At 45.7% G+C, this 27630-nt stretch overlaps 1 protein-coding gene across 1 annotated transcript in view; it reads left to right on the top strand.

The window, feature by feature from the left end:
* LOC143988134 (D-beta-hydroxybutyrate dehydrogenase, mitochondrial-like) overlaps positions 1-27630 on the top strand; it is a 49949-nt gene that overhangs the window by 2242 nt on the left and 20077 nt on the right. The window contains exon 2 of the mRNA XM_077487458.1: positions 12168-12271. Within this exon, the coding sequence (XP_077343584.1) occupies positions 12198-12271 (74 nt within the window). The 5' untranslated portion in view covers positions 12168-12197. The remainder of the gene's footprint in view (positions 1-12167; positions 12272-27630) is intronic.

Genomic DNA, 27630 nt, shown 5'->3' with positions numbered 1-27630 from the left:
TCAGTCCTAGGTTCCAGTGTGAGCTATGAGCCGGGGTCCCTAAGTTTCAATCCTAGATCCTAGTGTGAGCTATAAGCTGAGGTCCCTGGGCTTCAGTCCCATTCTCACTGGTCCATACTTCACACCCTATTCCTATGATCTCCCTGCAGATAACAGGCTCTCTACATTATCTTCTGTTCCTAATACCAGGACCCTCATAACCTCTTTTCCGCACAGAACCCCTTCTACCTTAAAGTGATTGTAAAGTCAAATTTTTCCCCCCTAAAAATAACAAATATGTTATACTTACCTGCCCTGTGCAGTAGTTTTGCAAAGAGCAGCCCAGATCCTCCTCTTCTCGGGTCCCTCTTCGGCACTCCTGGCCCCTCTCTCCTGACGAGTGCCCCCACAGCAAGCAGCTTGCTATAGGGGCACCCGAGCTGAGCCACAGCTCTGTGTGCCCATTCAGACATGGAGCCCTGGCTAGACCCCACCCTCTCTCTCTCCTCATTGGCTCACTGACTTTGATTGACAGCAGCGGGAGCCAAAGAGGAGGAGAGTCCCGCGCAGCCGAGTCTCTCGCTCAACATCGCTTGATAGAATGCATTAAGATAAAAAAAAAAAACCTTCTGTCTTTACAACCACTTTAAACAGTATGTCCCCTTTAGGTGCAAAATCCTGGTGTTTTTCCATGCTCAGGGAGTCATAGGTTGCAATATGCTTGCTTTCAGGGAATACATCTTACATGGGCAAACGATACACAAGAGCAGGGTCTCCAAACTTTCTAAACAAAGGGCCAGTTTATTGTGCTTCAGACTTTAGGGATGCCAGACTATGCCCATTGGGAGTAAACAATGCCCCATCTTTGGTATTAGGGGAAATATTAGTGCCCCATCATTGGTCTCAGTGGTTAGAATAGTGCCCCATTATTGGTGTCAGTGGGAGGAATAGTGCCCCTATGTTGGTCTCAGTGAGAGGAATAGTGCCTCATCGTTGGTGTCAGTAGGAAAAATAGTGCCCCCGTCATTGGTGTCTGAGAACTAATAGTGCTCCATCGTTGGTGGTGCCAGTGGGAGGAATAGTCCCCTGATGTTGGTGTCAGTGAAAGGAATAGTGCCCCATCGTTGTTGTCAGTGTGAAGAATAGTGCACTATTATTGGTGTCAGTGTGAAGAATAGTGCCCTATCATTGGTGTCAGTGTGAAGAATAGTGCCCTATCATTGGTGTCAGTGTAAAGAATAGTGCCCCATCATTGGTGTCAGTGTAAAGAATAGTGCCCCATCATTGGTGTCAGTGTAAAGAATAGTGCCCCATCATTGGTGTCAGTGTAAAGAATAGTGCCCCATCATTGGTGTCAGTGTAAAGAATAGTGCCCCATCATTGGTGCAGTGAGAGGAATAATGCCTTATCGTTGGTGTCAGTGGGAGGAACAGTGCCCCACAGCCAAGGAAAAGGCAATCAAATGGCCGTATTTGGCCCCCGGACCTCAGTTTGGAGACCACTGCATAAGAGTGTTTACCAGAGTACAGCCATGTATAGGTTTCAGTTCTATCAGCCAGCCGTAAAAGGTCTACAAATCGGCAGACCTTTTACGGCTGGCTGTAGAAACCATCTGCAGCTCCCCGGGTGGTAAAAACCCTGAGATTTTACACTAGACTATATTTGCTCCTGAAATGACCCGTGTGCCTGAAACCTTCATTAAAGAGAAGAAATCGGCTGCATGCTTGCCAAAGGTAGTCACAAATAAATCCTGTAAAGAATTAATGTATAACTAAAGCCAACATGTTTATTAGATAGAGTGGTGAGGGTTTAGAACGACTTTTTATTGTTGTCTGTGTCCTGGTTAGGGAGGTTATACTGTAGTTGGCCATACATGATCAGATTTTCCTGCAGGCTGAATGGGAGAAAAACAATCGATTCCCTCATCCTCATCAACACTATACTGCGTGGATTCAGGAATCTCCACTGCTGGTTATTGCATTCAGTACCCATGGCTGTCAGATTTCATTGATGCCACTGATTAGATACAGACAATCATTTCTCACCTTGCTCAGTCGACCTGATTTTTGTCCTCCAGACAGGTTCACCCACAGCTTAAACTGGCCAAAGTTGGAGCCATCTATGACCAGCCTTACTCTCTAAATGTCCTGATCACCAATGTCAGTAATAAGCATGAATACATCTAAAGTTTTGAGTTGCCAGCAGAACAGGAATAGAGAAGAAATCTTCCAATGGGGTCATATCCTTCGCTTTGGAAAGATATCCCCTCACTTCCTGTTGAGTCTACAGGACAGGAAGTGAAAGGAAATCTGCCTAATGAAACACAGATGGCAAAAAAAGCAGATTTACCCCTTCCCTGCTCTTGCTTTAGCTGTAATTTAGCTTTGTAAAATGTCCCTTTTTGCCATTTGTTCTCAATACTAAGGTGGTTTTATTTGGGAGTTCCTAGGTGAGAGATTGCCTTAATCAACGTACTAAATACACAATTTTATCTGGTAACTGACATTGGAACTTGCAGAAGCCAAACAGTACATACACTGCTGCCACCTGCTCTGCTGTGCAGAATATTTGGAATTATTCAGTTTTTACAATTGGCAAAGGGACATTATTATCAAGTATGTATGTTTTTATTAAATTAATGGGTGATATGCGTTATTAGCCTGTTCAAAACATATAAGAATTCCCCTGGAGGTGTTTAGTCCAGAGAAGCCATTGAGCTTGACATATGTGACATTCCAGGAGACAATTGCTATGCTTGAAGGATTAGTCTAGGTAAAAAGTTTTATGCCTCGTACACAATACTAGTTTTTTTTTTTTCCGTTCAACTCAGCGGGCTGAACAAAAAATAAAAAAAACTTACCGCTCAGGTCGGAGCCGCTATACTAACTATGCAAAGTTATTACAACCATCTCCCCTGCTGTACTATTGTGTTCTGACAGGGGCGGCACCCCCCCCCCCTCCCGCCAGAACACTCCGGTCAGTGGTCTCAGCCATTGGCTGAAAGCGATGATCGGGAGCCAATCAGCAGACCTTTTTAGTTATGCCTCTTCGACCAAAGCCCCTGTTCTGTCCAAAAATGTCTGCCTGTCGAATAGTGTCTGCTGTGTATAGCGCAGGTGCAGCGCTTGCACAGTACAGGGCCCAAGTAGATTCGGAAAATCTCCGAAGATGAATGGCGCCTGTGTTGTGAGTCCAGGTGCAAGCCCTACCATCCAAGTGGACATAGGGCTGCACATAGTTAAAGGGCCCCTCGTGGGCTCGCTTCGCTCGCCACGCTTCGGGCATGGCCTCGCTTCGCTTGGCTCTTTTTATTTTAACTCTATGTCCACTTGGAAGGTGGGGCTTGAACCTGGACTCACGGCGCAGGCGCCGTTCATCTTCGGAATCTGCTTGTCCTGTGTACTACGCCAGCAGACAATATCCGAAGGGTGACACTATCGGACATGACACCGGCTTCCATACACATTCATCTGGTTACTACTGAACCAGTTGATGCTGCCCGACAATCGGCCCGTGTGTACTAGGCTTTAGGGTAACCATACATTATACAATTTTCTTGTTCAATTTTCCTTTAGATGTACCAAAATCATATAATATGAGGTCAAATCTAAATACTTTACATACATACATAATTTAGGGTATATCTAAAAGGAAATTGAATAAGAAAATTGCATAATGTGTGGGCAGCCTTAAAACTGATCATTGGGTTTACCGTAAGTGTATTTCAATACTTTCCTGGCTTTTATAGTTCAAGAATTAAAGGCTGGCATACATGACCGCATCCCTGTTTAACCAATTACCAGAAAAAAACTGCTTTCCTGACACAAGCATGACAGTATATACATGTATTGGTAGGCTCCGCCCCCCTGCCCAAGTCCAGGAGCGGTTATACTATTAAAGTGGCAGCATTCTCTTTTTTTTTTCCCTCTCACTGCTCAGCCGGTCATGCCCTGTACACACAGTCAGAGATTACAACAACAAAATCCATTGGATTTTTTCCAACAGATGTTGGCTCAAACTTGTCTTGCACACACACACACACAGGGTCACACATAGTTGTCGGAAAATCAGATCGTCAAGAACGAGGTGACATACACCACCTACAACAGAACTATAAAGAGGAAGTTCAATAGCCAGTAGCCAATAGCTTTCATCTCGTAATTTATTCTGAGCATGCGTGGCACTTTGTGCGTCGGAAATGTCTACACACGATCAGAATTTAAACGATCAGATTTTGTTCTCGGAAAATTTTATATGCAGATCTCAAATTTTGTGTGTCGGAAATTCCGATGGAGCCTACACATAGACGGAATTTCCGACAACGCGCTCCGATCACACATTTTCTGACGGAAAGTCTGACCGTGTGTACAGGGCATTACACTACTGTTTGAAACAAGACTCCCCCTCACCTTGCCAGATTTATCTGGCCAAGCTGCATGGGTTCAAGCCCCTCCTGTGACGACGCTCCCCGCTATAAAGCTCCTATATAGAGGAAGCCCCCCCTATTCCAGGTATGAGGGGTTGCAGGCGGCTGGTTCTCTAGGGATTGCTCCTTCATCATGACTCCATGGATGGACGTTCATTGGACTTCCTGTTGGCCATGAGGTGTGCAGGTGGTAAGGCACCACATGGTGCACATATTATTCAGTTATGGTTATGTGGTTAGAAGTTGTCTGTGGGTATATGCTGTTAACTTGCACCACTGAAAGCAGATATCACCCAGGCTGCCTTGTCCATAATTTCAATCTGTTTATTAAAGGGTAACTAAAGGTTTGGTTATTTAAAAAAAAAACCCTGTCATACTTACCTCCTCTGTGTAGTTGGTTTTGGACAGAGTGGCCCAATCCTCCTCTTCTGGGATCCCTCAGCAGCACTCCTCCTGTTCTCAAGTGCCCCATTGGAGAACCGCTCTCCCTCGGGGCACTCATGTGGGCGCACTCCTGTGCCCTGCTGCTGCGTCTATTGACACAGACAGCAGGACTCAGCCCCGCCCCCTGGCTCCCGCATCATTGGTTTTGATTGGCTGCGTTGCTATCATTCTATCCAATCAGGAATTGAGACACCGGCTGGAGCTGGTGTGCTTGTCCCCGTCACTGGAAAGACTGGGTTCAGTACAAGGGGGGCTCTTAGAAGCAGCTGCAGCTGAGGAAGTTTTTCACCCTTATGCATGCAATGCATTAAGCTGAAAAACCTTGAGGGTTTACAACCCCTTTAATGCCCCACAGGTTGTGGTTTGTGTCTGCAGTACTGCTAATGCTTAGACTGATAGCAGGTGGTGCTGTTTCTGAGCTGAGCCTATTCTATTTATCTCAGCAAGACCTGGCCCTGCAGGTTTGACTTCCTGTGTATTATTGCTTGGTTAGAGGTATTGACCTTTGCAGTACATTTGTCTAAGGTAGGTTTGCCTGTTAGTGCTAATTGTCTGATGTCTATTAACCCTTACTTCATGCCTGTGGTTATATTGCCTTTACAGTCCTAACAATGGCTATGAGTTTATATGCTGATGCTAAAGTGAAATTCAGTCATCTGCTTGACTGCATTTCCTTAATCCTTTGCTTCTTTGGTATCAACTGTAATTGCTTCTGCCCGAATTGCCCCAGACTTCACTCACTCTTGCAGGGAGGTCCGTGTGCTGCTGTCGTCTAGGATGCCTTAGGCGCTGCGACTGGCTGTGGATAGCTGGGTTGGGGGTTCCTTGGGTCTCGGCAACTGGTGGCGGACGGTGCTTTTTCACAGTTGTGAATGGCAATCTAAGCCTGCAGGAGGATGTGTGGTTTGCTACCTGTGGTAGACTACTGATGAATGGGTGGTCTGCTACTTGGGGTACACCACAGTTGGATATGTGATTTGCTGCTTGTAGAGTTTTACTACTGGTGTTTTTAGCAACTACTCTCACGTATGTCTCTAGTCTTTCAGCTCATTTGTGAGCCAGTAGCAATCAGTTTTTCCTAGAGACCAGCCGTGTTCATTAATAAGGAGGAGCTGAGACGTGTTCGCATGGACCACATGCAGAGCCCGCCAGGGAGTCGGCGCAGCACTGCGCTAATCACAGGCGGTGAGACATTGCCCCGATGTGCGGCTGCAGAGATCGGGCAATGTCTCACTGCCTGTGATTAGCGCTGCGCCGACTTCCTGACGGACTCTGAACGTGGTCTATGAGAACACGCCTGAGCTCATCCCTATTCACTAACGCAGTGGTCATCAACCCTGTCCTCGGGGCCCACTAACAGGCCAGGTTTTATGTATTACCTTGGGGGGATGCAGACTAGAATACTGCAATCACTGAGAAGCAAATGATATCACCTGTGATGTATTTCAGTTATCTTGCAAACCTGGCCTGTTAATGAGCCCTGAGGACAGGGTTGATGACCACTGCACTAAGGTGAGGGCAGGTAGGTATATTTTATCCTAAAAGTGTGCACATTATGAGCATATTTGATTGCAAATCTCTCCAGCCCGCAACCCCAGCATCACTTCTCAGGAAGTGGAGAGGCGACCTGCTCCTGCAACAGGGATAGGCCCTCTTTAGCCCTGAAGGAACCACTATATATTTAACTGGCAGGAGATGAAAACTAAGGAAATCTTACTACATTAATCGTCTTTAGCGATAGTGGGCTGGTGGTAGCTGGCGTGATGACCAAAATGTGATGCCAAGTTGCAGGCCAGAGGAAGCAGCAAAGGTTTATAGTCCCATACCAAGCCTAATCAAACAGCTGTGTTTATTTAAAGGCAACCTCTACCTTAGAAGTAAGGATGAACTCCTGCATGTTTGCATACTCCACATGCAGAGCCCGCCAGGAAGTCGGCGCTGCGCTAATCACAGGCAGTGAGACATTGCCCCGATGCGCGGCTGCAGAGATCGGGAAATGTCTCACTGCCTGTGATTAGAGCAGCGCCGACTTCCTGGCGGGCTCTGCACGTGGAGTGTGCGAACGCTCCCGAGCTCATCCCTACTCAAAAGCAGTTGGCCAGGGAGGCTTTATCAGACTCGCCTGATGTGTCGCCCTTAACTGGTAGTAGCTTGCTTCTGGGAAGTTGCTATGGCAAGTTTTCATATCAGAAGCAAGGGTGTTTTGACTATCCAAACTGACTGCGTGGATCTCTGATAAATAATACCCAGGTACTAAGCTAATCAAACAACTAAACGGTACCTCTGCCTCAAAAGCAGCTGGCCAAACAGTCGTCAAATTAGCCAGGGGTGCCATTCTGCCAGAAGCAATAATATCCTCTGCAGAGGCCCTGGAGCAGCGAATGGAAATTAAGAAGGTTTATACTACTAAGTAGTGTTTTGTGTCCTGCTGTTGAGCTCAGCCAGGCTGTTTGGATCTTAGACAAGATGAAGGGCAGGTTTTGGCCAGTAAGGCTCGATTCACACCTATGCATTTTTAATACTGTTTGCTTTTTGCAGATTTGCACTACAGTCCATTTAACGTGGTTTCCTATGGAACGTGTTCTGCAGTGCAAATCTGCAAAATGCACAAAAAATGCATAGGTGTGAATCCAGCCTTAGGCTCGATTCACATCTATGCATGTTGCTTTTGATCATTTCTGCAGTGCTTTTTTGTGGTGTTTGCCACTATTTTGGGCACGCGTTTTTACAGCGATTTTTTTTTTTTTTTTTTTTTTTTTTTTTTTTTTTTAACTTTATGTAGCTGGATGCTAAGAAGGGGGCTGGGCCCTTGGGTCTAGTATGGATTTGGAGGGGATCCCCCATGCCAAATTTTTTTTAAAAGATGGTGTGGGGGTCCCCCCAAAATCCATACCAGACCCTTATCCGAGCATCCAGCCCGGAAGGTCAGGAAAGGGAGGGGAAGAGCGCATCTCCCCCCGAACCATACCAGGCTGCATGTCCTCAACAAGGGGGTGGTGGGGGCTTTGGGGCACCAAAGCACCCTGCCCCCATGTTGATGGGGGCTTATCGGAATCTGGAAGCCCCCTTTAACAAGGGGAGTCCCCAGATCCCGCCCCCCATGTGAATGAGTATGGGGGTAGTACCATTGTACCCCTACCCATTCACTAAAAAAAAGTAGTGTAGAAAAAAATACAGTAGACCGTTTTTAACAAGTCTTTTATTAAAAATCTTCTTCTCCACTTCTTCCTCTGGTCTTCTCCTTCTCCCCTGCTTCTTCTTAGGCTCTTCTGTCTTTTTTTTTGCCCGGTGTTCTTCTTCCTCTCCCGCCGACGACCCTCCTCCAATGCTGCGTCCCACTGATCTGTCGGCGCTGATGTCCTGCAATTCTTAAATTATGATGGGGGCGTGGCATTCCTGCCCCCTTGTGACATCACAGGCCAATCATGCCCCAGGTGGTGATTTCACAATGGGCGTGGCCTCCAGATTACTTCATCCAATTGCCACGCCCCATCATTATTTAAGAAATGCAGGACATCGGCGCCAACAGATCAGCGGGATGCAACATCAGAGGAGGGGTGGTGGCAGAGGAAGAAGAACACCGGACAAAGAAGATCGGAGGATGAAGATGTGGGAGAAGATGAAGGAGGAAGCGGAAAAGAAGATTTTTATTAAAAACGTGTCCAAAACTGTCTATTTTTTACACTACACTACTTTTTTTTTGTGAATGGGTAGGGGTACAATGTACCCCATACTCGTTCACATGGGGGGGCGGGATCTGGGGGCCCCCTTGTTAAAAGGGGCTTCCAGATTCCGATAAGCCCCCCCCCCCCCGGCAACCACCAGGCAAGGGTTGTCAGGAAGGGGCCCTTGTCCCCATCAACATGGGGGCAAGGTGCTTTGGGGTGTTGGGGGGGCGGTGAGTTGGAGAACGGATCCGCCGGCCCTGGATGTTTACCATAGAGATTTCCAGTTCTTTTTGTAAACTGCCCAAATAGCCCAATAACTCAATAAATTACCTTCATGGGGTTACTTCACTCCTGCCAACAGAGGAACCGTTTAACCTCTTGCGGTCCGGGCCATAGCTGAATGACGGCTACAGCGTGGACCTCAATTTTTGGGAGGCCATTATAGGATGTCCTCCCCTGTGCATGCTCCCTGCGTGTGCCCTGCAGGGAGCGCACTGTGATCACTGAGACTCGGGTGATCATCGATCTGAGTAAGGGGCTTACTTACCATGTGATCAGCTGTCAGCCAATGACAGCTGATCACATGATGTACACAAAAGATCGGCAGCATGAGGAGAAAAAAAAAGCAGATCACCGGCTTATGTTAAAGGGACATCGGTCCTGAAGAGGAAGGATCACAGGCACCTCATCTGTGCCACTTGTTGCCACCTGCCAGTGCCCACAAGTGCCACCTATCAATGCTCACCAGTGGTGCCTATCAGTGTAAGCAATCAGTGCCCATCACTGCCACCTCATCAGCGTACATCAATGAAGGAGAAAAATTACCTGTTTGCAAAATTTTATGACAAAGTTTGTTTGATCAAATACAACCAAAAGAAAGCTCTATTTGTGGGGAAAAAAGTATAAAAATTTAATTTGGGTACAGTGTTGTATGACTGCGCAATTGTCATTCAAAGTGCATCAGCGCTGAAAGCTGAAAATTGGTCTGGACAGGAGGGGGGTTTAAAGTGGTTGTAAACCCTTACAAACCACTTTGACCTACAGGTAAGCCTAGATTAAGGCTTACCTGTAGGTCCAAGCAATATCTCCTAAACCTATATGGTTTAGGAGATATTTTCTCCGAAAACGGGCACCGCTGTCTACGGCGCATGCGCCGTAGACAGCGGCACGCAGGCGCACTGAGCGCGGCATTTCCAAGAATGGAGCTGCCGCGCGTGTCGACTCCCGTGCGCATGCGTGGGAGTGATGGCTTCGCCGAATGACAGCGGCGGAGCTGCGAGACCCCACCAACAAGATGGATGCGGCAGACTACAGGGGACAGCGGCGACTTCGCTGGCTCCTGTGTCAGGTAAGTGACACATAATGGGCTACTATGCAATGCATAGTAGTCCATTATGCTTTGCCTTTGCAGGGAATGAAAGAGGAAGTAAACTCATCAGGGTTTACTTCCTCTTTAAGTGCCCAGTAAGCAAGTGGATAATAAAGAGGCCAAGCCCTGCCCCCTGGAGGAGTCAGCATGGAGAAGAGAATCGTTTGATACACTTGATTGCTTCAGTAGGCTCCCTCCAGTACTGGTTCAGGTCCCCAGCAGCTTCCCTGTAAGCTGTGACCGATTCCCACTCCGGCCTCCTAAAGGTACAATACAGGGTAGTTGTAAATGCAGAAGGTTTTTTTATTTTTTATTTTAATGCATTCTCTGCATTAAAGTGGTTGTAAACCCTTCCATATACCCAGTGAAGGGTCTGACCTTGGCTGATACAGAGATGAAACAAATACTCCTACATAAGTTGTACCTGTCTATCTGCAGTCTTTTTTTACTCTCTACATACATTCAAAGACCAGAATTTATAAAGCTTGTCTGAGTTGTCAGAAAAAGGGTGCAGAGAGCTAAAGCTACCCTCTGCAGAGCTTGGAGAGGAGGGCTCTGAGAGCTGATTGCAGGGAAGGGACACACCCACTTCAGCCAGCACACAGGAACAGAGCTGAGGCTGTCAATCAGCTGGAGGTCCATCCCCCTGTCACCTTTTTTTCTCTTGGTGTCAGGAAAACCTTTCAGAAGTGATTCTCGTAGATAGTAGAGGAATTGCACTTAGGGGATGATTTACTAAAACTTGAAGCTTGCAAAATCTAGTGCCATTCTGCATAGGAACCAGTCAGCTTCTAGGCTTTATTGTTAAGAATCACAATTTTTTTTTTTTTTTTGCTTTAGAATAAAAAGATCACGATCCTCGCAATGTAAAATCTTTCACATTTAAAAAAAAAAAGGCTAACTTTACTAGTTTGTGTGTGTGTGTGTATGTGTGTATATATAATATATAGTATTTTTATTTTTTTGATGATTTTAACTTGGAACCAACAAATGTCATAAAAAGGTTTAGTGGTTAAACTTGTCAGAGTTTTACAATGCCTCATGGGATAACAGCTGGAGGGCCTAGTTTGAGGATCCCTGATCTATTCCATTGACAAATTGTTACAATGTTTCTAGTTAAGAGTGTTATGATTCTTGGCAGACTGCCTGTGTTTTTTTTTTCTCCCTTTCTTTTGAGGGCTGTGGCTTCAGAAGAGCAGAAAATAATTCTTTGCATGGACAGAATCCTTTTGTGAAGATTGCAACTGGGAAGAAAATTGCAATAACAATTCTTGACGATTAATCAAGCAGCTCTAGTACACACTATAGAAGGGTTTGCTTTGTTCATATTTCATGTCTGCAGTTTACAACTATTTTAACCACTTGCCGCCCGCCATATAGCAAAAAAAAATGAAATTTTTAAATTTTGTTTAGCAAAAAATGGAAAACGCAGTGGTGATCAAATACCACCAAAATAAAGTTCTATTTGTGGGAAGAAAATTATTATAAAGATTTTGTTTGGGTACAGTGTAGCATGACCGCGCAATTGTCCTTTAAACAGCAACAGCACTGAAAATTGGTTTGGGCAGGAAGGGGGGAAAGTGCCCAGTATTGAAGTGGTTAAGGTAAAAAAACAAGCAAGCAGCCCTCCTATTTACCTGAGTCTGATCTGGATCCAGGTATGTGCAGCGTCTCTCTCGGCTCTCGCCCTCCTCACTGGCTCAGATATACTGTAGTTTCACAGACAGCGAGGAGGGAGTGGAGGGGGGGGATCTTATTGTCGCACGGAGCCAGCTCAGGAACGAGAACACACAAGTGCCCCCAGAACAAGCGGCTTGCTATGGTGAGCACTCGGTAGGGGGGTAGGAGCCAGAAATGTCGGCGGGGGACCCCAGAATAGGATTGAGGCTGTTCTGTGCAAAACCACTGCACAGAACAGGTAAGTATGACATGTATGTTATTTTGATTTCAAGTGGAAGATGAATGTATCTGAACGCTTGCTGCCCTTGCCCATCTACACAAACCACAAGCTGTTTTCTGTTTACCACCCCAGAACCAGCTTAACAATTATGTAGTCCAAATTTAAATGCCAGTTTATATGCAGTGTGCGCCAAGGATTTCTACACCCTACTGATGGCCAGGGTGAGAACAAAAAGTCTGTGATTCTAGTTTTTAGCTACCTAATGATCTGGGGCATCTTGGATCAATAAATGGATTATTCCATAGAATGAATGTTATCTATAAGAACAGTAGAAAGTATTTCCAGATGATTGAAGTAGAGGCGTGTTCTGCTCTGTTGTAGAAGTCAAGGTGAATTGGAAGTGACAGGAGAATGCTGGCTGCCAGGACCTGCTTTTATTTCCCAACAAGGACATTGCAACTGAAGGATCATGCCAGTCATGTGAGGTATGCTACATAGAGAATATATTCAAGGGCCTGTTATGCTTATAGACAGCTGTGTGTCCATGGTGGATCATGACTTTATTTAATAAAATACTGTAGCTGTAAGTGACAAAATAAATATCACATTTATATATCAGTGTATGTGTTTGTGTTCTGACTGCCACAACCTTTGTGCAAATGAATGCATTATACTGTATGTTATTGCATACAAAGTAACACTTCTTAATGATTGTTTTGTTAGGGCTAAACCACATGGGTGATCCTATACCACTAAGCACTTTAACCCCTTGTTGGCAGGTACTTCTTTGCAACACTTTAAATACACTTTTGTTAATGAGGTGACTGAAAATAAGTGGTCAACTAGCTCCCATGTAGCCTTTTAAGTCGGCTACAGTTTTGATCTGATACTTGCTTACAATTTACCTTCATGCAACATATTAACATCAGTGTGCTGTAAATGATATTGCTGACATTGGGGTGCGCTACATAGTTAGATAGTAGGTGAGGTAAAAAAAAAGACAGAAGTCCATCAAGTCCAACCTATGTGTGATTATATGTCAGTATTACATTGTATATTCCTGTATGGTACGGTCGTTCAGCTGCTAATAGTTTTTTGAAACTATCGATGCTCCCCGATGAGACCACCGCCTGGAATTCCACATCCTTGCCACTATTACAGTAAAGAACCCTCTACGTAGTTTAAAGCGGTTCTTCACCCTAAAGGGGAAGTTCTGCTAATCTGTTCCCCCCCCCCCTCCAGTGCCACAATCGGCACCTTTCAGGGGGGAGGGGGGTGCAGTTATCTGGATTATCCAGGTATCTGTACCCACTTCCGGGCAGACCGCCGCAGACCCCTGCAGACGCCCTGCCCCCCCCCCCGTTGTGTTCTGGGAAACACACAGTTCCATCCACTTGCGCATGCGTAGTTGGGAACCGGGCAGTGAAGCCGTGATGCTTCACTTCCCGATTCCCTGACAGAGGATGGCTTCGGGGGCAGCAGCCATACGAGCGATCGCTCGTCATCTGCCGCCAACATCGCTGGACCCTGGGACAGGTAAGTGTGATTTTATTAAAAGTCAGCAGCTGCAATATTAGTAGCTGCTGGCTTTTAATATATTTTTTTTTTTTTTAGGTGCAGAACCACTTTAAGGTTAAACCTCCTCCTTTTTTTTTTTTTTTCTTCTAATTTTAATGAGTGGTCCTGAGTCTTGTTAAACTCTCTTCCACGATAAGTTTTATCCTTATTGTGGGGTTACCAGTGTGGTATTTGTAAATTGAAATCATATCCCCTCTCAAGCGATATGACCATGCTTACATCAGTATGCTATACATAACATTGCTGATAGCAGTGTGCTGTACATGACAATGCTAACATCGGTATGCTGTACATGACATTGCTAATATCGGTGAGTGAAAGAAGGTGCTGCTCTCCCAACAAGCCAGTTTGACAGATGGTAAAGAATGGCTTCAGCCTCCATGTCTCCACCAAGAGGTCACGCCCCCTGCAATGTTTTGCCTCGCACACCAGGGCCTTGGGGCTCTTTCACATGGGGTGGATCAGTGATGATCCGCCCTGTGGATATCCACTTTGAGCAGGCAGATGACAGGTCCATCCCTGCATACTGCACAGGGACGGACCTGTCAGAGTGCCGCTCTACCCTATGGGAGATCGGATGATGACGGACCGCAGTGTCCATCGACACCCGATCCGATGATGGATGGAAAAGTAGGTTTTTCCTCCGTCACACTTTTCCGGAGCGAGTCGGATGTCAGCGGACATGTCACCGCTGACATCCGACGCTCCATAGACCTCCTATGGAGCATCCATTCAGGTCCGCCTGAAAAACTGACAGGGGGACCTGAATGGATCGGTCATGTGAAAGGGGTCTTAGTCATAGGGTAGGTGCCTCGACCAGGAAGATGGTGCTGATATTGGTGTGTTCTACATGACAATGTTAACAGCTTTATGCTGTGCATGACATTGCTGACATCAGTGTTCTGTAAATGGTATTACTGACATCAGTGTGTTGTACATAACATTACTGATATCAGTGTGCTGTATATGGTATTACTGATATCAGTGTGTTGTACATGACAATGCTGATTTAACGTTATATTCACTAGGCGATTTAGCCAGCAAGTCTGTTTATTTTTCAACTTCATGTAACAGACCAAATTATCCAGCGAAAATGGCAGTTAGAAGGTGTGGAAAAACCATTTAACACTGACAGGGGTGCTTACAATGGTCAGCTTTTAAAAATTAAAATTTATACCAAAGGGAAAATGTTGCTGTAACTGCTTAAAGTGTTAGGTTCAATAGAAACTGGCCAACATTCACCCGGTCTTTCTTCTGGGTTCTGTGTCTGGTTGTGCTGCGATTATGTCACTCTTGCGCATGCGCACAGAGTCACAGTATTGCGGCATAGTTGGGGGTCCTGCTAATTCACGCTGAGCTATGCACGTGCAGCTCAGTAAACATTAAAGCTGACAGGTAGGTGAAGCATTTATATACCCTCAAGGGAAAACTGGTGTATAGGCGCTGCAACCTTCCCATATAACAGCACCAGTGCTCAGACCTTGAGGCTGCTGATGCCTCCAATATATTAGAATAAGGAAAGGTATAGTCGGCACTCAGCATGACATCCAAAAAATTGTAATTCTGTATTAAGTAAACATGTACAATGCTGGAAAAACAACCTACGTGTTTTGGATGTTAGTGCTTAGTCATGGCTGTAAAAAAAAAAAAAAAAAAACCTGAATAAGTAACCCTTAAATAGTATATAAAAATAACTTGCAAAATTTAAATTGGGGGGGTGGGGGATGGAATTACAGCATGTTTAATAAAGAAATTCTACTTTTTAGATATCATCCTGAGTGCTGACCATTCCTTTTCTTATTTATAAGCCCTACCTGTCAGTAATTAAACCTTTTTTTTTTTTTTTTTTTTTTTTATACCACTGTAAATGTATCATAGGTTTGAATTGCTCTTCCTTATCAAACCGGTATGGAGGAAAGCAGTCTACATTAATAATTACTACCTGCATTGTTATCGAAAGTGCTTGCTCTGCACCCCAACTTTATATGCCTGGGATTGTTGATTCCCGTAGAAAACTAATCTCAGTCTTTGTTTGATTATTCCATGCAGCTCACGGAAAATATTTTAATGACTTTAAATTTAAGAAAAATACAATGTTTAAAAACCCCAATCTGACATCTCTCTGAATCCTTGTTGATGTCTATGGTAAAACAAAATGTATGAATCAAAGTCCACTTTACCTGGCAAAACTCAATAGTGGAGCAGCCAAGGAACAGATAATGGATAACCAAGCAGATACAGTTCTTTTGACATTTTATTTACATCAACCATGAAATTCGTCAGTCTGCTTCTGTAAATATGGGGGGGGAAGAAGTGTATATTTTTATATAATGTTCCCTCAAAACTAATATATAAAAATAAAAAAGCCTGAGTGCTTTCACACTGGAGGGGTATGCTTACAGGACGGTAAAAAATCCTGCAAGCAGCGTCTCTGCAGCACTGTAGGAGGGGTGTATACACCGCTCCTAAAGCACTCCTGCCCTTTGAAATTAATGGGGTAGCACCACTGCGGCGCTTTGCGGGGGGGTTTTAACCCTTTTTCAGCTGCTAGCGAGGGTTAAAAGCGCCCCGCTAGCGGGCAAATCATGCCACTAAAAATAGCGGCACTTTACTGCTGCGCCCCAGTGTGAAAGCACCCTGGGTGCAAAAAATTGCTTTGGATTCTTTGAGAAATCAGTTCCTAATGTTTTCTGTCTCTGCTGCACTGTCATTAGCTAACATTGTTCCCAGTTCTCCTCTGGGGACTACAGAATTGGGGAAAATGTTAGATGAGATGAGGAGAGATTCTGTAGTCCAAACACAGCTCTTGTCCTGGTGTACCAATGTTGATTCTCCATAGATAAAGTACAGTGAGTGAGTGTTGTCACCTTAGGCAGAAAGTGTGTTACTGGGAGGATCATGGGCAAAAAACAAGAGAAAAAAAAAAGGCCTGAAACAAGACAGATACAGCCAACACTTCTAAAGACTGGTAGACTGCACTATATTACAATTATAAGAGAATCAAAATGATACCCTAGCTCCACTGCCAATATGATTATCTATGAACTGTGGACCGGTGCTCTAGCCAGGACGTTCAGGCTCCAAAATGCAGTACTTGAATCAGAAAATGGCTGGCGACTCGGATGCTCTTGAATAAAAGTCCTTTATTTGGTTACCTGGGTACAGGCTACGCTGACACGTTTCAGTTAAGAAGCTTTCATCAAAGCTTTGAAGGCTTCTTAGCCGAAATGTGTCAACATAGCCTGTACCCGTATAACCAAATAAAGGACTTTTATTCAAGAGCATCCGAGTCGCCAGCCATTTTCTGATTCAAATATTACAATTTTGTTCTTGGGTTTAGATACAATTAAACTATGATTTACTAAAAGTAAAAAAACTGCACTTTTTCAAGTGAGGTTGAACTCTGCAAGTGAAGTTGCTCCAGGCCTTGGAAATAGGCAGAGCTTGCCAACATTTATATCCAATCAGGTGCAAGCAAATTATTATTATTAATAATAATATTCATTTTTTATTTATTTTTAGATATATTTTCCATGTGATTGGGTACTCTTTGTAAAGTGAAGCTTTACCTCACTTACGAAGCTCTGGAGCAACTGAACTTGCAAAAGTGCACAGTCTCTTTGCCTTTAGTAAATCAACCTCTTTTTGTATATAGTATTCATTACTGATGGGGGTTGATTTACTAAAGGCAACGAAACTGACAGCAGAGCTCTCCAACGTTTGCAAGTGTATTTGCTCCAGAGCTTGGTAAAGTACAACCTCACGTCCAAAATTGCACTGTCCATAGGCGTGTGTACAGGCCTGAAGCATTTGATCACGATCTACCGGTCAATAACAAGCAGGTGACAGGTAGACCGCGGATCTTTGTTGCCAAAGGGGGGGGGAATTAATATAATAATAAAAAAAACGACTGACACCAATTTCTGCTGTACTAACAGTGTTCACTGCTCTGCTGACACAGCCCTCTACCTGCCTGACACCATCTACTGTACTACTGACATGCCCACTGCTCTATTGACACCATCCAATATCCTACTGACATGTCCACTGCTCTGACTCCATCCAATGCCCTACTGAATAATATATATAATATGAGTGTTTGAGCTTTGGGGTGCACACCTATGGCACAGTGTATTTGCTCTTAGTAAATCAACCCCATTGTGTTGCACTGAGATGGTTTGGAGTCATGCTATTTCCTCTGCGTCCAACCAAAATTTTTACATTGGAGTTAACTGCTTGCTGACCACCCGCTGCAGTTTTAGTGCTGCAGAATAGCACAGCTGGGCGAAACCTATGTTGCCTTACATTGCTTTCACCTAATGGCCACTAGGGGTGCGTACCCACAGCGTGTGCCCGGAGCCGATGCGAGTTCACCAGGCAATGACCACCGGGCAACCCGCGATCGCTCGAGACAGAGGACAGGAGACAGATCGTGTGTTCATACAAAGTATGAACACCAATCTCTTCCTCCTAATCAGTCCCATCACCCCACAGTTAGAACACACCTAGGGAACACAGTTAACCCCTTGATTGTCCTAGTTTTAATCCCTTCCCTGCCAGTGACATTTATACAGTAATCAGTGCATTTTTATAGCACAGATCACTGTATAATTGTCAATGGTCCCAAAAATGTGTCAAAAGTGTCCAATTTGTCCGCAATATTGCAGTCCCGATTAAAAATCGCAGATCACGACCGTTACTAGTAAAAAAATAATAATCATAAAAATGGCATAAATATATCCCCTATTTTGTAGATGCTATAACTTTTGTGCAAACCAATCAATATACGCTTATTGCGTCTTATTTTTGGCTTAAACAAAAAATGTAGAAGAATACATATCAGCCTAAACTGAGGAGAAATTTGGTTGTTTTTTTTTTTGTTTGTTTTTGTTTTTTTTTGCAAAAAAAAAAAAAGTTGGATATTTATTATAGCAAAAAAGTAAAAGTGTTTTTTGAAAAAAAAATTGTCCCTCTTTTGTATATAGCGCAAAAAATTTAAACCGCAGAGGTGAGCAAATACCAATAAAAGAAAGCTCTATTTGTGGAGAAAAAAAGGACATTTTGTTTGGGTACAGTGTCGCATGACCGCCCAATTGTCAGTTAGAGCGACACAGTGCCGTATTGCAAAAAAAAATGGCCTGGTCATTCAGCAGCCAAATCATCCGGGGTTGAAGTGGTTAAGAGAAATAACTGTATATTGTTGAACTTCTATAAAAAATTCTATGGATAACTTAATTCTCATCTTCATAGTATCAGGCAAAATATTTACGTTTCCAGTAAAAGAGAATTAATATTTCAAAAGCCTAGGCAAGACTGACAAAAGAAATCAAATCTGTCACAATCCTAACTGAACATATAATGAAAAATACATAAGCAGGGGTCACCTTCAATGAAAGCTGCATATCGCATTAATCTGGAGTGAGATATACCTGGACTTTTCATGAACAACATTGAACTTAGTTTCACCCCCCTTTTTACCTCCTGTTGGTCTGAGGCCTATTACATTAAATAATTCATTGTTTTGTCAAGGGGTTTCACTTGTCTTTTCATGCATTGTACTTGGCCTCATGCCGAGTACAGTAAGATGCAGAAAATATGCTGGCCATAAAATTCCAAGTGTTTTTCTGCACCTGGGGAGCCGCGGGTGTCGCATACAACCTGCCATACGAGTGACTAGCTGCACACAGCTGCACTCTTGTAAATGGTGATGGTTCTGCGAATCGGCAGATATATTCCCTGGATGCAAACATCTGTGACCAGGAAGTACGCTGTACACACATGCGCAGATAAACTTTGTTTACATGAGTACAGCCACATTTAACTGTTCACTTGTATGGCATCCTGTATGTGGCAACTGCTGCTCCCCGCCCTGAATTTCACGCCCACTTGCCCAGCATATTTTTTAAGCTTTCACCATCCATGAGATGGCAGATATCTCGCTGTCTGACATTCTCTGGGAGATTTCTGTCTTTTTTCCCAAGTGTTCTTCCAGGACAGCCCTTGAGAGATGGAGCTCCTCCCATCGACCCAGGAAACACATTGCCACAGTTCAAAAGGCGGTCCCTCAGGTCCCTGGTCAGTCATTTGTGTTTCCTCCGTCGGAGGAACATGTTGCCAGGAACCTGAAGGCCCCTCTCAGGGGCTGCCTGAGAACCTGTAGCCATGAGGGACCGGGTCCTATTCCTTGGCTGCAGTTTTGGGTCCATACCTTTTTTAAACGGCTCGGGTACCGTCCAGCTGATTCGGAGCAGACCCGTTACCCTCCTCCTTCCAGTGCCGAGGTGGCCAGGGGCAGAATGGCGCTGGTTTCCCCCAGGAGCGGTGAGTGGAACCTCCATCTCAGCTCCTTGTTGCGGTGGGGTCGGAGACGCCGAGCGTCACTTCCGGCGGAACCGCGTCATCACTGCGTGCCGAGACTTCCGGTTCCGGGTCTCTAAAGGTACAAGGAGGAGAGGGAGAGCCAGCGCTGTGCCTGTGAAGCCCGACCAGCGTCCAGCAATACCGGACTAGCGGCGGGATCGGGAGCATCAGAGGGGGACCATGGAGGCTATTCCCCAGGATACTCCGGCGGAGACAGGCACCAGCCAATCCCAGGTAGGCTGCTGGGCATGCTATTACTCTGGTGGAGTGGTGGTGTTTGTAGGCTGGGTCCTGTAGTGCCCCACGGTGGCGGTTTACTCACAGTGAGATTGTTTGCACTTGGTGATTGAAGGAGGGACATGGGGCTGACGCTAAGAAATCCTTTGTCTTCTTATTTCAGGCTAAAGATATCCCAAGGGAAGACAAGACAGGCCGCAAAAAGTGTCCTAATTGTGGGAATAGGTTGTCCTCTGGCTCTAACAAAGCCCTATGCAAGCAATGCATTGCAAGCTTGCTTAAATCTGAGGCAGATTCCCCTTTAGCAAAGTTTTTGGGCTCCTTTAAAGAGGAAATGGCGTCGACCTTTAAGTCCCTCCGGGAGTTAATCACTGACGTGGGATCAGCTGCAGCTGCCTCCACGAGTAAAGCAACTATAATCTCTTCCTCACCATGCCTTACAACACCCAGCTCAGGGGAGCCCCGTATGATCAGGGAGCCTAGCCCCACGTTGATTAGCCCCGATTCCTCTGACACTGACTCGGGTCAGGAAGAGGATCAAGTAACATCCAAAGCCTCAAAGTATAGATTGTCTCTTGAGGAAGTAGATGAGCTAATGGGGGCTATCTATGATACGCTGGAAATTGAGGAGGAAGAAACTCAGTTATCTAGACATGATCAAATGTATGAGGCTCTGGGGAAAAAGAAAGCAAGGGTTTTCCCTATACATAAGGTGCTTTCTGACCTTGTCCTTAAGGAGTGGTCTGAACCAGATAAAAAGGTTTTCTTTCCTAAATCCCTTAAGAGAAGGTTCCCTTTTGATGAGAGCCCAGAGGCGGTCTGGAATAAAAATCCTAAACTAGACGCCCCTTTGTCCAAAATCTCAAAACAAGCTGATCTGGCTTTTGAAGATATGGGTCACCTGAAAGATCCAATGGACAGGAGAACTGACATTGTCTTAAAGAGGGCCTGGGATGCCTCTATGGCAGGCTTAAAACCAGCTCTAGCCACTTCTTGTGTAGCTAGAAACCTGGAGTTCTGGTTGTCGCAACTTCAAGAACATTTAAAAGCAGGCACTCCTAGGGGGGAGCTTCTGAAATCCTTCCCTATGCTTTTTAAGGCCACCAGTTTCATCTCTGACGCCTCCACGGACTCCGTAAAATTTGCGGCTAAGTCAGCAGCACTTTCAGTGGCAGCAAGGAGGTCAGTATGGATGAAAACCTGGGGGGGAGACACGGCGTCTAAGACCCGCCTGTGCAGCGTCCCTTTTACAGGAGACTTAGTCTTCGGGCCTGAATTAGACTCCGCCTTAGAAAGGACGGCGGATAAAAAGAAAACCTTTCCCGCAAAAAAGAAAAATTTTCAAAGAAAAATTTTTCGTCCCTTTAAAGAACCCTCTAAACCAGAGAAGAGTTCAATCCCCAAAAAACATTGGTCGGGGCATAAAGGGAAAGGAAAAGGGGGCATACTGTTTAGCCGCCCCAATCAGGATCCCAAACCCCAGTGATGCCAGGGTCCCTGTGGGAGGAAGATTAAGCCAATTCCTTCCACAATGGGAAGAGACAACTTCAAACGAATTTGTCTTAAACATAATAAAAAGGGGTCATGCGCTGGAGTTTCACAGCCGCCCTCCTTCAAAGTTTGTAGTGACAAAACTTCCAAGTCACTCAGAAAAGGCCAGGGCCTTACCCTTACTGATAGGGGAGATGGTGGATCAAGAAGTATTGACACCAGTCCCTATACAGGAACAAGGAGACGGTTTTTACTCTCACATTTTTGTAGTAAAAAAGCCGTCAGGAAGATTCAGATTAATTATGAATCTCCGACCATTGAATCGCTCCATCCGTTACAAGAGATTTCGGATGGAGTCCATTTACTCCATAAAGAATCTCCTGCAGAAAGAGATGTTTATGGCTACCCTGGATTTAAGGGATGCTTATCTGCATATTCCAATAAAGGAGGAATGCCAGAAATTCCTTCGAATGGCAGTACAGATAGACACAAGGGTTTACCACTTTCAGTGCCGAGCGCTTCCCTTCGGTCTGTCATCCTCCCCAAGAATCTTTACCAAAGTTCTCGGAGAGGCTTTAGTTCCACTGAGGCTTCAGTCAGTCTCAATTATTCCCTACCTAGACGATCTACTCCTAACAGCACGCTCGGAGAGTCGTCTTTCTCAGGATCTGGAGTTGACTCAACTCAGCCTGAGTCGGTTAGGGTGGATTGTCAGCCAGGAGAAATCCAAGACAACCCCAACACAGGAGATCCTGTATCTGGGTTACTGGATCAAGTCAGTAGATCAAAAAATTATACTGCCGGAAGAAAAGATTTTGAATCTGTGGCAGAGAATATCTTTTCTTCAATGCAGCCCCAAATGTACAGTGAGGGAAGTAATGTCGGTCTTAGGTCTTATGACAGCAGCCATTCCAGCCGTACAATGGGCCAGGTTCCACCAAAGAGACCTTCAGGGGTTTCTGCTAGAACAATTAAGGGGCAGAGATCTGGAGGAGGAAGTTTTGATCCCCTCAAGGATAAAACGCTCCCTCTGGTGGTGGAAGGACAGGGAGAACCTGAACAAAGGGGTTCATTGGGTCCTTCCTATCACTTCAACACTGACAACAGATGCGAGCAGTTGGGGCTGGGGAGCCCACCTCGGCTCAAGCTGGGTCCAGGACAAGTGGACCCCGGAAGAGAAATGTTTCTCTTCCAACTGGAAAGAGCTAACAGCAATCCTGAGAGCGGTCTTAGCCTTTCACCCCACAATACAGGGTCACCATCTACAAGTCCGTTCAGACAATATGACGGCTGTAGCATACATAAACAAACAGGGAGGTACCAAAAGTCCTCGTTTGATGGTAGTAGCCAGACGCATTTTCCAGTGGGCAGAAGCCAATCTGGAATCCATTTCTGCAGTCCACCTGAAAGGGGAGCTGAACAACACGGCGGACTTCTTGAGTCGACAAAAGATTTCGAACCAAGAATGGTCCTTACACCCAGAGGCATTCAATCTCATAACAAATCACTGGGGAAAACCAGAGGTAGACCTTTTTGCGAACAAAAACAATGCAAAGGTTCCAAATTTTTTCTCGCTAAACCCAGGAGATCGGCCCCTGGCTGTAGATGCCTTGCAAGCTCCATGGTCTTTCAGTCTGGCGTATGCTTTTCCCCCTCTTCATCTCATTCCGAGGGTCCTAGCAAGATTCCTCAAGGAAAAAACCTGTTTGATTCTAGTAGCACCGTTTTGGCCCAGGAGACCATGGTTCACAACGTTGCTACAATTGACAGATTGTCCACCTCTAAGGCTTCCCTACAGACAGGACCTCCTGTCGCAGGGACCTCTTTACCATCCACAGGTCGCCACACTGAAGCTTTCGGCGTGGTTACTGAGGAGGAAATCTTAAAGAGTAAGGGCCTGACAGATGAGGTAATTGCGACCTTACTACAGAGTCGCAAACCAGTCACGAGGGCTATTTACAAAAAAGTCTGGCAAAAATTTAATAGCTGGTTGAATAGCCGTGACATAAACACGGCTAATATTCTACAGTTTTTACAGGAAGGTGTAAACAAGGGTTTAACCCTAAGTACCATTAAGGTACAGATAGCTGCCTTAAGTGTGTACCTAGATGAACGTTTACAGGAAAATCCTTTTGTCGCTAGATTCTGTAAGGCAGTCGCTAGACGCAAGCCAGTCAGAGTCACCAAAGTCCCATCCTGGGATTTAGCAGTTGTACTAAAAGCTTTCTTGGGGTCACCCTTTGAGCCTATCTCGGAGGCCTCCTTAAGGCTTGTTACATTTAAGACAGTACTCCTGGTGGCAATCACTTCAGCCCGTAGGGTCAGTGAAATCCAAGCCCTTTCCATCAGGGAACCTTTTCTACAGATCCTAGAAGACAGAGTCATTCTAAAGACAGACCCTGGGTTCTTACCAAAGGTAGCATCTAGCTTCCATAGGTCCCAAGATATTGTCCTTCCCTCATTTTGTCAAAATGCAGCAAATGAGAAAGAGGAACGTTTTCATTTATTGGATGTGAGGAGGTGTATTCTAGAATACCTTAAAGTAACAAATCCATTCAGAATTTCAGACTCCCTTTTTGTCCTTTTCTCCGGACAGCGTAGGGGACAGAAAGCTTCAAAAGTAACCATAGCTAGATGGATTAGGCTAGCTATAGCAGAGGGGTATAAGGCCTTGAATAGAGATCCTCCTGAGGGTGTTAAAGCTCACTCCACAAGAGCGTTGTCTGCATCCTGGGCAGAAAGAGCTGGTGCCACCCCGGAGCAGGTATGTAAAGCAGCCACATGGTCAAGCTTTTCCACCTTTACAAGGCATTACCGACTGGACTTAATGTCTAGTCAGGATCAGGCCTTTGGGAGGAAAGTCCTCCAGGCCGTGGTCCCCCCCTAATCTGGTAAGTACTTGGGGATCCTCTCAAGGGCTGTCCTGGAAGAACACTTGGGAAAACTGGAGTTAGTACTTACCGGTAACTCCTTTTCCGGTGGTCTTCCAGGACAGCACGATCCCACCCTTTATTTGATTATAATGATGTACTAATGTTATTACCTGTTATGGTTTATATGTTTTTCAGTTCCATCCTTCGGTTCTTGGTGAATGACTGACCAGGGACCTGAGGGACCGCCTTTTGAACTGTGGCAATGTGTTTCCTGGGTCGATGGGAGGAGCTCCATCTCTCAAGGGCTGTCCTGGAAGACCACCGGAAAAGGAGTTACCGGTAAGTACTAACTCCAGTTTTTCCGCTTTTTAGATATGATTATGCTGTTAGAGGCGTATCAGTGTGGGTGTGTAATATGTCTTTCATATGAATCTGTTACCCAGGATGGGTTAAAGTGGTTGTTAAGCCACTATCTCATCTTTATATTATCCCCTTTGTCAGATAAAAAAAAGCTGCATCCTAGTGCCTGTTCATATTATATATAAAAAAAAAAATATATATATATATATATAATATTTTCTCAAATCGCCTTTCAGGACAACCCCGGAGAGAGTAGCTCCACCTTGCAATCAGGAAACACATGCCCACTTTAAAAACACCTCCTCTTCCTCCATGGCTTCAGTTATTGTGTTTCCTCCTTGGAGGAAGCATGTGCCTGAACCAGGGAGAGCTACACTCTCTGCAGGGGAGTAAGGCTTACCTTTTGTTGCAGGTTGTTTCTCTTTGACCCCCAGCAGCATCTCCACGGGGAGAGGACTCCTGGAGCTCCTGGTCCCGCCATCTCACAGGAGTAAGGACCCTCGGAGTGCCGGCGTCGGGTGCCCGGTGTCCGCTTGTTAGCACAGGGAGGGCTCTGTTGCTGGCGGAGGCCGCTGCAGGTCAGCGGCATGGCTCCGTTTTCGGCGCCGGGTCCCGGGCGGCGACGGCGTCGTTTACGGTGACGCGCGGGCGCTCTGAGGGGGCGTGGCGCCGTGGTTCAGCTCCTGGAACGCAGGGGTCATGGGGCGGGTCAGGTGACCGCGTGCTTCCGCTTCCGGCCGGCCTTGATGACGCGGCGGCCGGGAAAATTTAAAATGAGAGCTGTTTGTAAAATAGCTGCCTCACTCAAGCGATGGAAGAGTGCAAGCCAGCTATGGCGGAGACAGGCGCCCCCAGCACCGGTCCAGCCCAGGTACGTAAGGTGCACTGGCACCCTCTGCTTTACTGTGGGTTATGTCTTTGTTTTGTTCCCCCCTCTTGGGGGGCCTGTCGCTGCAGGTCTGAGGTGGACTTCGCTCTGACCTTTTGCAGCCTAGTTCTGGGGTCTCACTAGTGGTCTGTTTGGTGGTGGGTCTCTGCACTGGCTTGGTGTTAAACAACTGGTTGTTGAGAGCTTTTAGTGAGTTAAACCTGTATGTCGTTTCAGGAAAAATCACTAGGAAAAGCTAGACCAGGTCAGAGAAAATGTCCTTCTTGCAAAACCCCCCCTCAGAGATTCATGGCAGAAGGCAATGTGCAGAAATTGTATCAGAGAATTGATGGAAACATCTCAACAATATAAGGATTTGTTTTCTTCGGTTAAAGAGCTGACAAACTCCTTGAGTTCAGTCAGGTCCATCCTGATACAAAACCCTCCCGCACAGACCGAGCCTCAGAACTTACCGCCCAGCCCCAGGGCGTCGTCATCCAGACAGGTGGAAACTGAAGAGTCTGGAGACGAAGGGGGTAGTACTCTCATCTCCTTCAGGGATTCTGAGGAGGAGGAAGAGGAAGAAGATAGCAGGGGCTCCAAATTCAAGCTATCACTAGAGGAAGTAGATGATATTTTAAAAGCAATCTACACTACTCTAGAAATTCAAGAAGAAAAAGTACAACTGTCAGTTTATGATAAAATGTACCAGGGGTTGGACGAAACAAAACGGCGAGTTTTTCCTGTCCACAGGGTCCTCTCAGATTCAGTGAGAAAAGAGTGGAAGGACCCAGAAAAAGCCCCTTTCTTCTCTAAAGCTCTCAAGAGAAGGTTTCCCTTTGAAGATAAGGACTCAGAGGTTTGGAACAAAAAACCCAGAGTCGATGCAGCTTTCTTACAGGTATCCAGACGAACGGATCTAGCCTTTGAGGATATGGGGATCCTTAAAGACCCAATGGACAAAAAAGCTGACTCCATCCTTAAAAAAGCTTGGGATGCCGCGTCAGTCAGTCTAAAACCAGCAATGGCAGCTACGGTGGTGGCCAGGAATCTGGAATGTTGGGTAGAGAAGCTGAAGAGCCATATTGAGGCGGGGACACCCCGCAAGGATCTCTTAGAGTCCTTTCCACTGATCCTGAATGCAGTCAAATACATGGCGGATGCATCAGCAGAATCGGTTAAACTGGCCGCTAGGTCTTCGGCTCTTGTAAATTCAGCCAGGAGAGCAGTTTGGCTGAAAACATGGTCTGGGGACACTGCTTCTAAGGTCAAGCTGTGTGGTCTTCCCTTCTCGGGTGACTTGCTCTTTGGTCCCGATTTAGAGTCTGTGCTGGATAGAACAGCCGATAAAAAGAAGGCTTTTCCAGTTAAGAAAAAGCAGATTGCTAAAAAGAATTTTCGTGCTTTTCAGCAGTCCCATAAAAAAGACCAGGAGCACAAGAGCAGATGGGGTTCACAGAAGGGCAAAGGCAGGGGTGGAGTCCTCTTTAGATCTCCCCCAGAGCAGTCCCCTAAGAACAAGTGACAATATCTCCCCAGTGGGGGGGAGACTGTCAGCTTTTCGCGAACAATGGGACAGGCTGTCTCCAAATCTGTTCGTGAAGAGCGTTGTCGATCAGGGGTACAGGTTGGAGTTTTCAGAACTACCCCCAAGCAGGTTTTATGTGACAACATTGCCAAGGGATCAGGAGAAGGCCTCTGCAATGAAGCTGTTGTTACAGGAGCTGATACAGCAAGAGGTTCTGATTCAAGTCCCAGTAAACCAGCAGGGCGGGGGTTTTTATTCACATATTTTTCTGGTGAAAAAACCCTCAGGGAAGTACCGTCTAATCCTGAATCTGAAATTCCTGAACAGGTTCATTCGGTACAAACATTTCAGGATGGATACAATTTTCTCCATCACAAAGCTGTTGACCCCAGAATGCTTCATGGCATCCCTGGACCTAAGGGATGCCTACCTTCATATACCAATTCATCAGGCATCGCAGCAGTTCCTGCGCCTGGCATTGAAGGTGGGGAGTTCGGTATGGCACCTCCAATTCAGGGCTCTGCCGTTCGGACTCTCATCCTCTCCCAG

The sequence above is a fragment of the Lithobates pipiens genome, unplaced genomic scaffold (genome assembly GCF_037356315.1).
Source record: "Lithobates pipiens isolate NorthernLeopardFrog02 unplaced genomic scaffold, aLitPip1_a1.2 Scaffold_18, whole genome shotgun sequence".
NCBI classification, from domain to species: Eukaryota; Metazoa; Chordata; class Amphibia; order Anura; family Ranidae; genus Lithobates; species Lithobates pipiens.
This window is presented reverse-complemented; position numbering and strand designations above follow the sequence as displayed.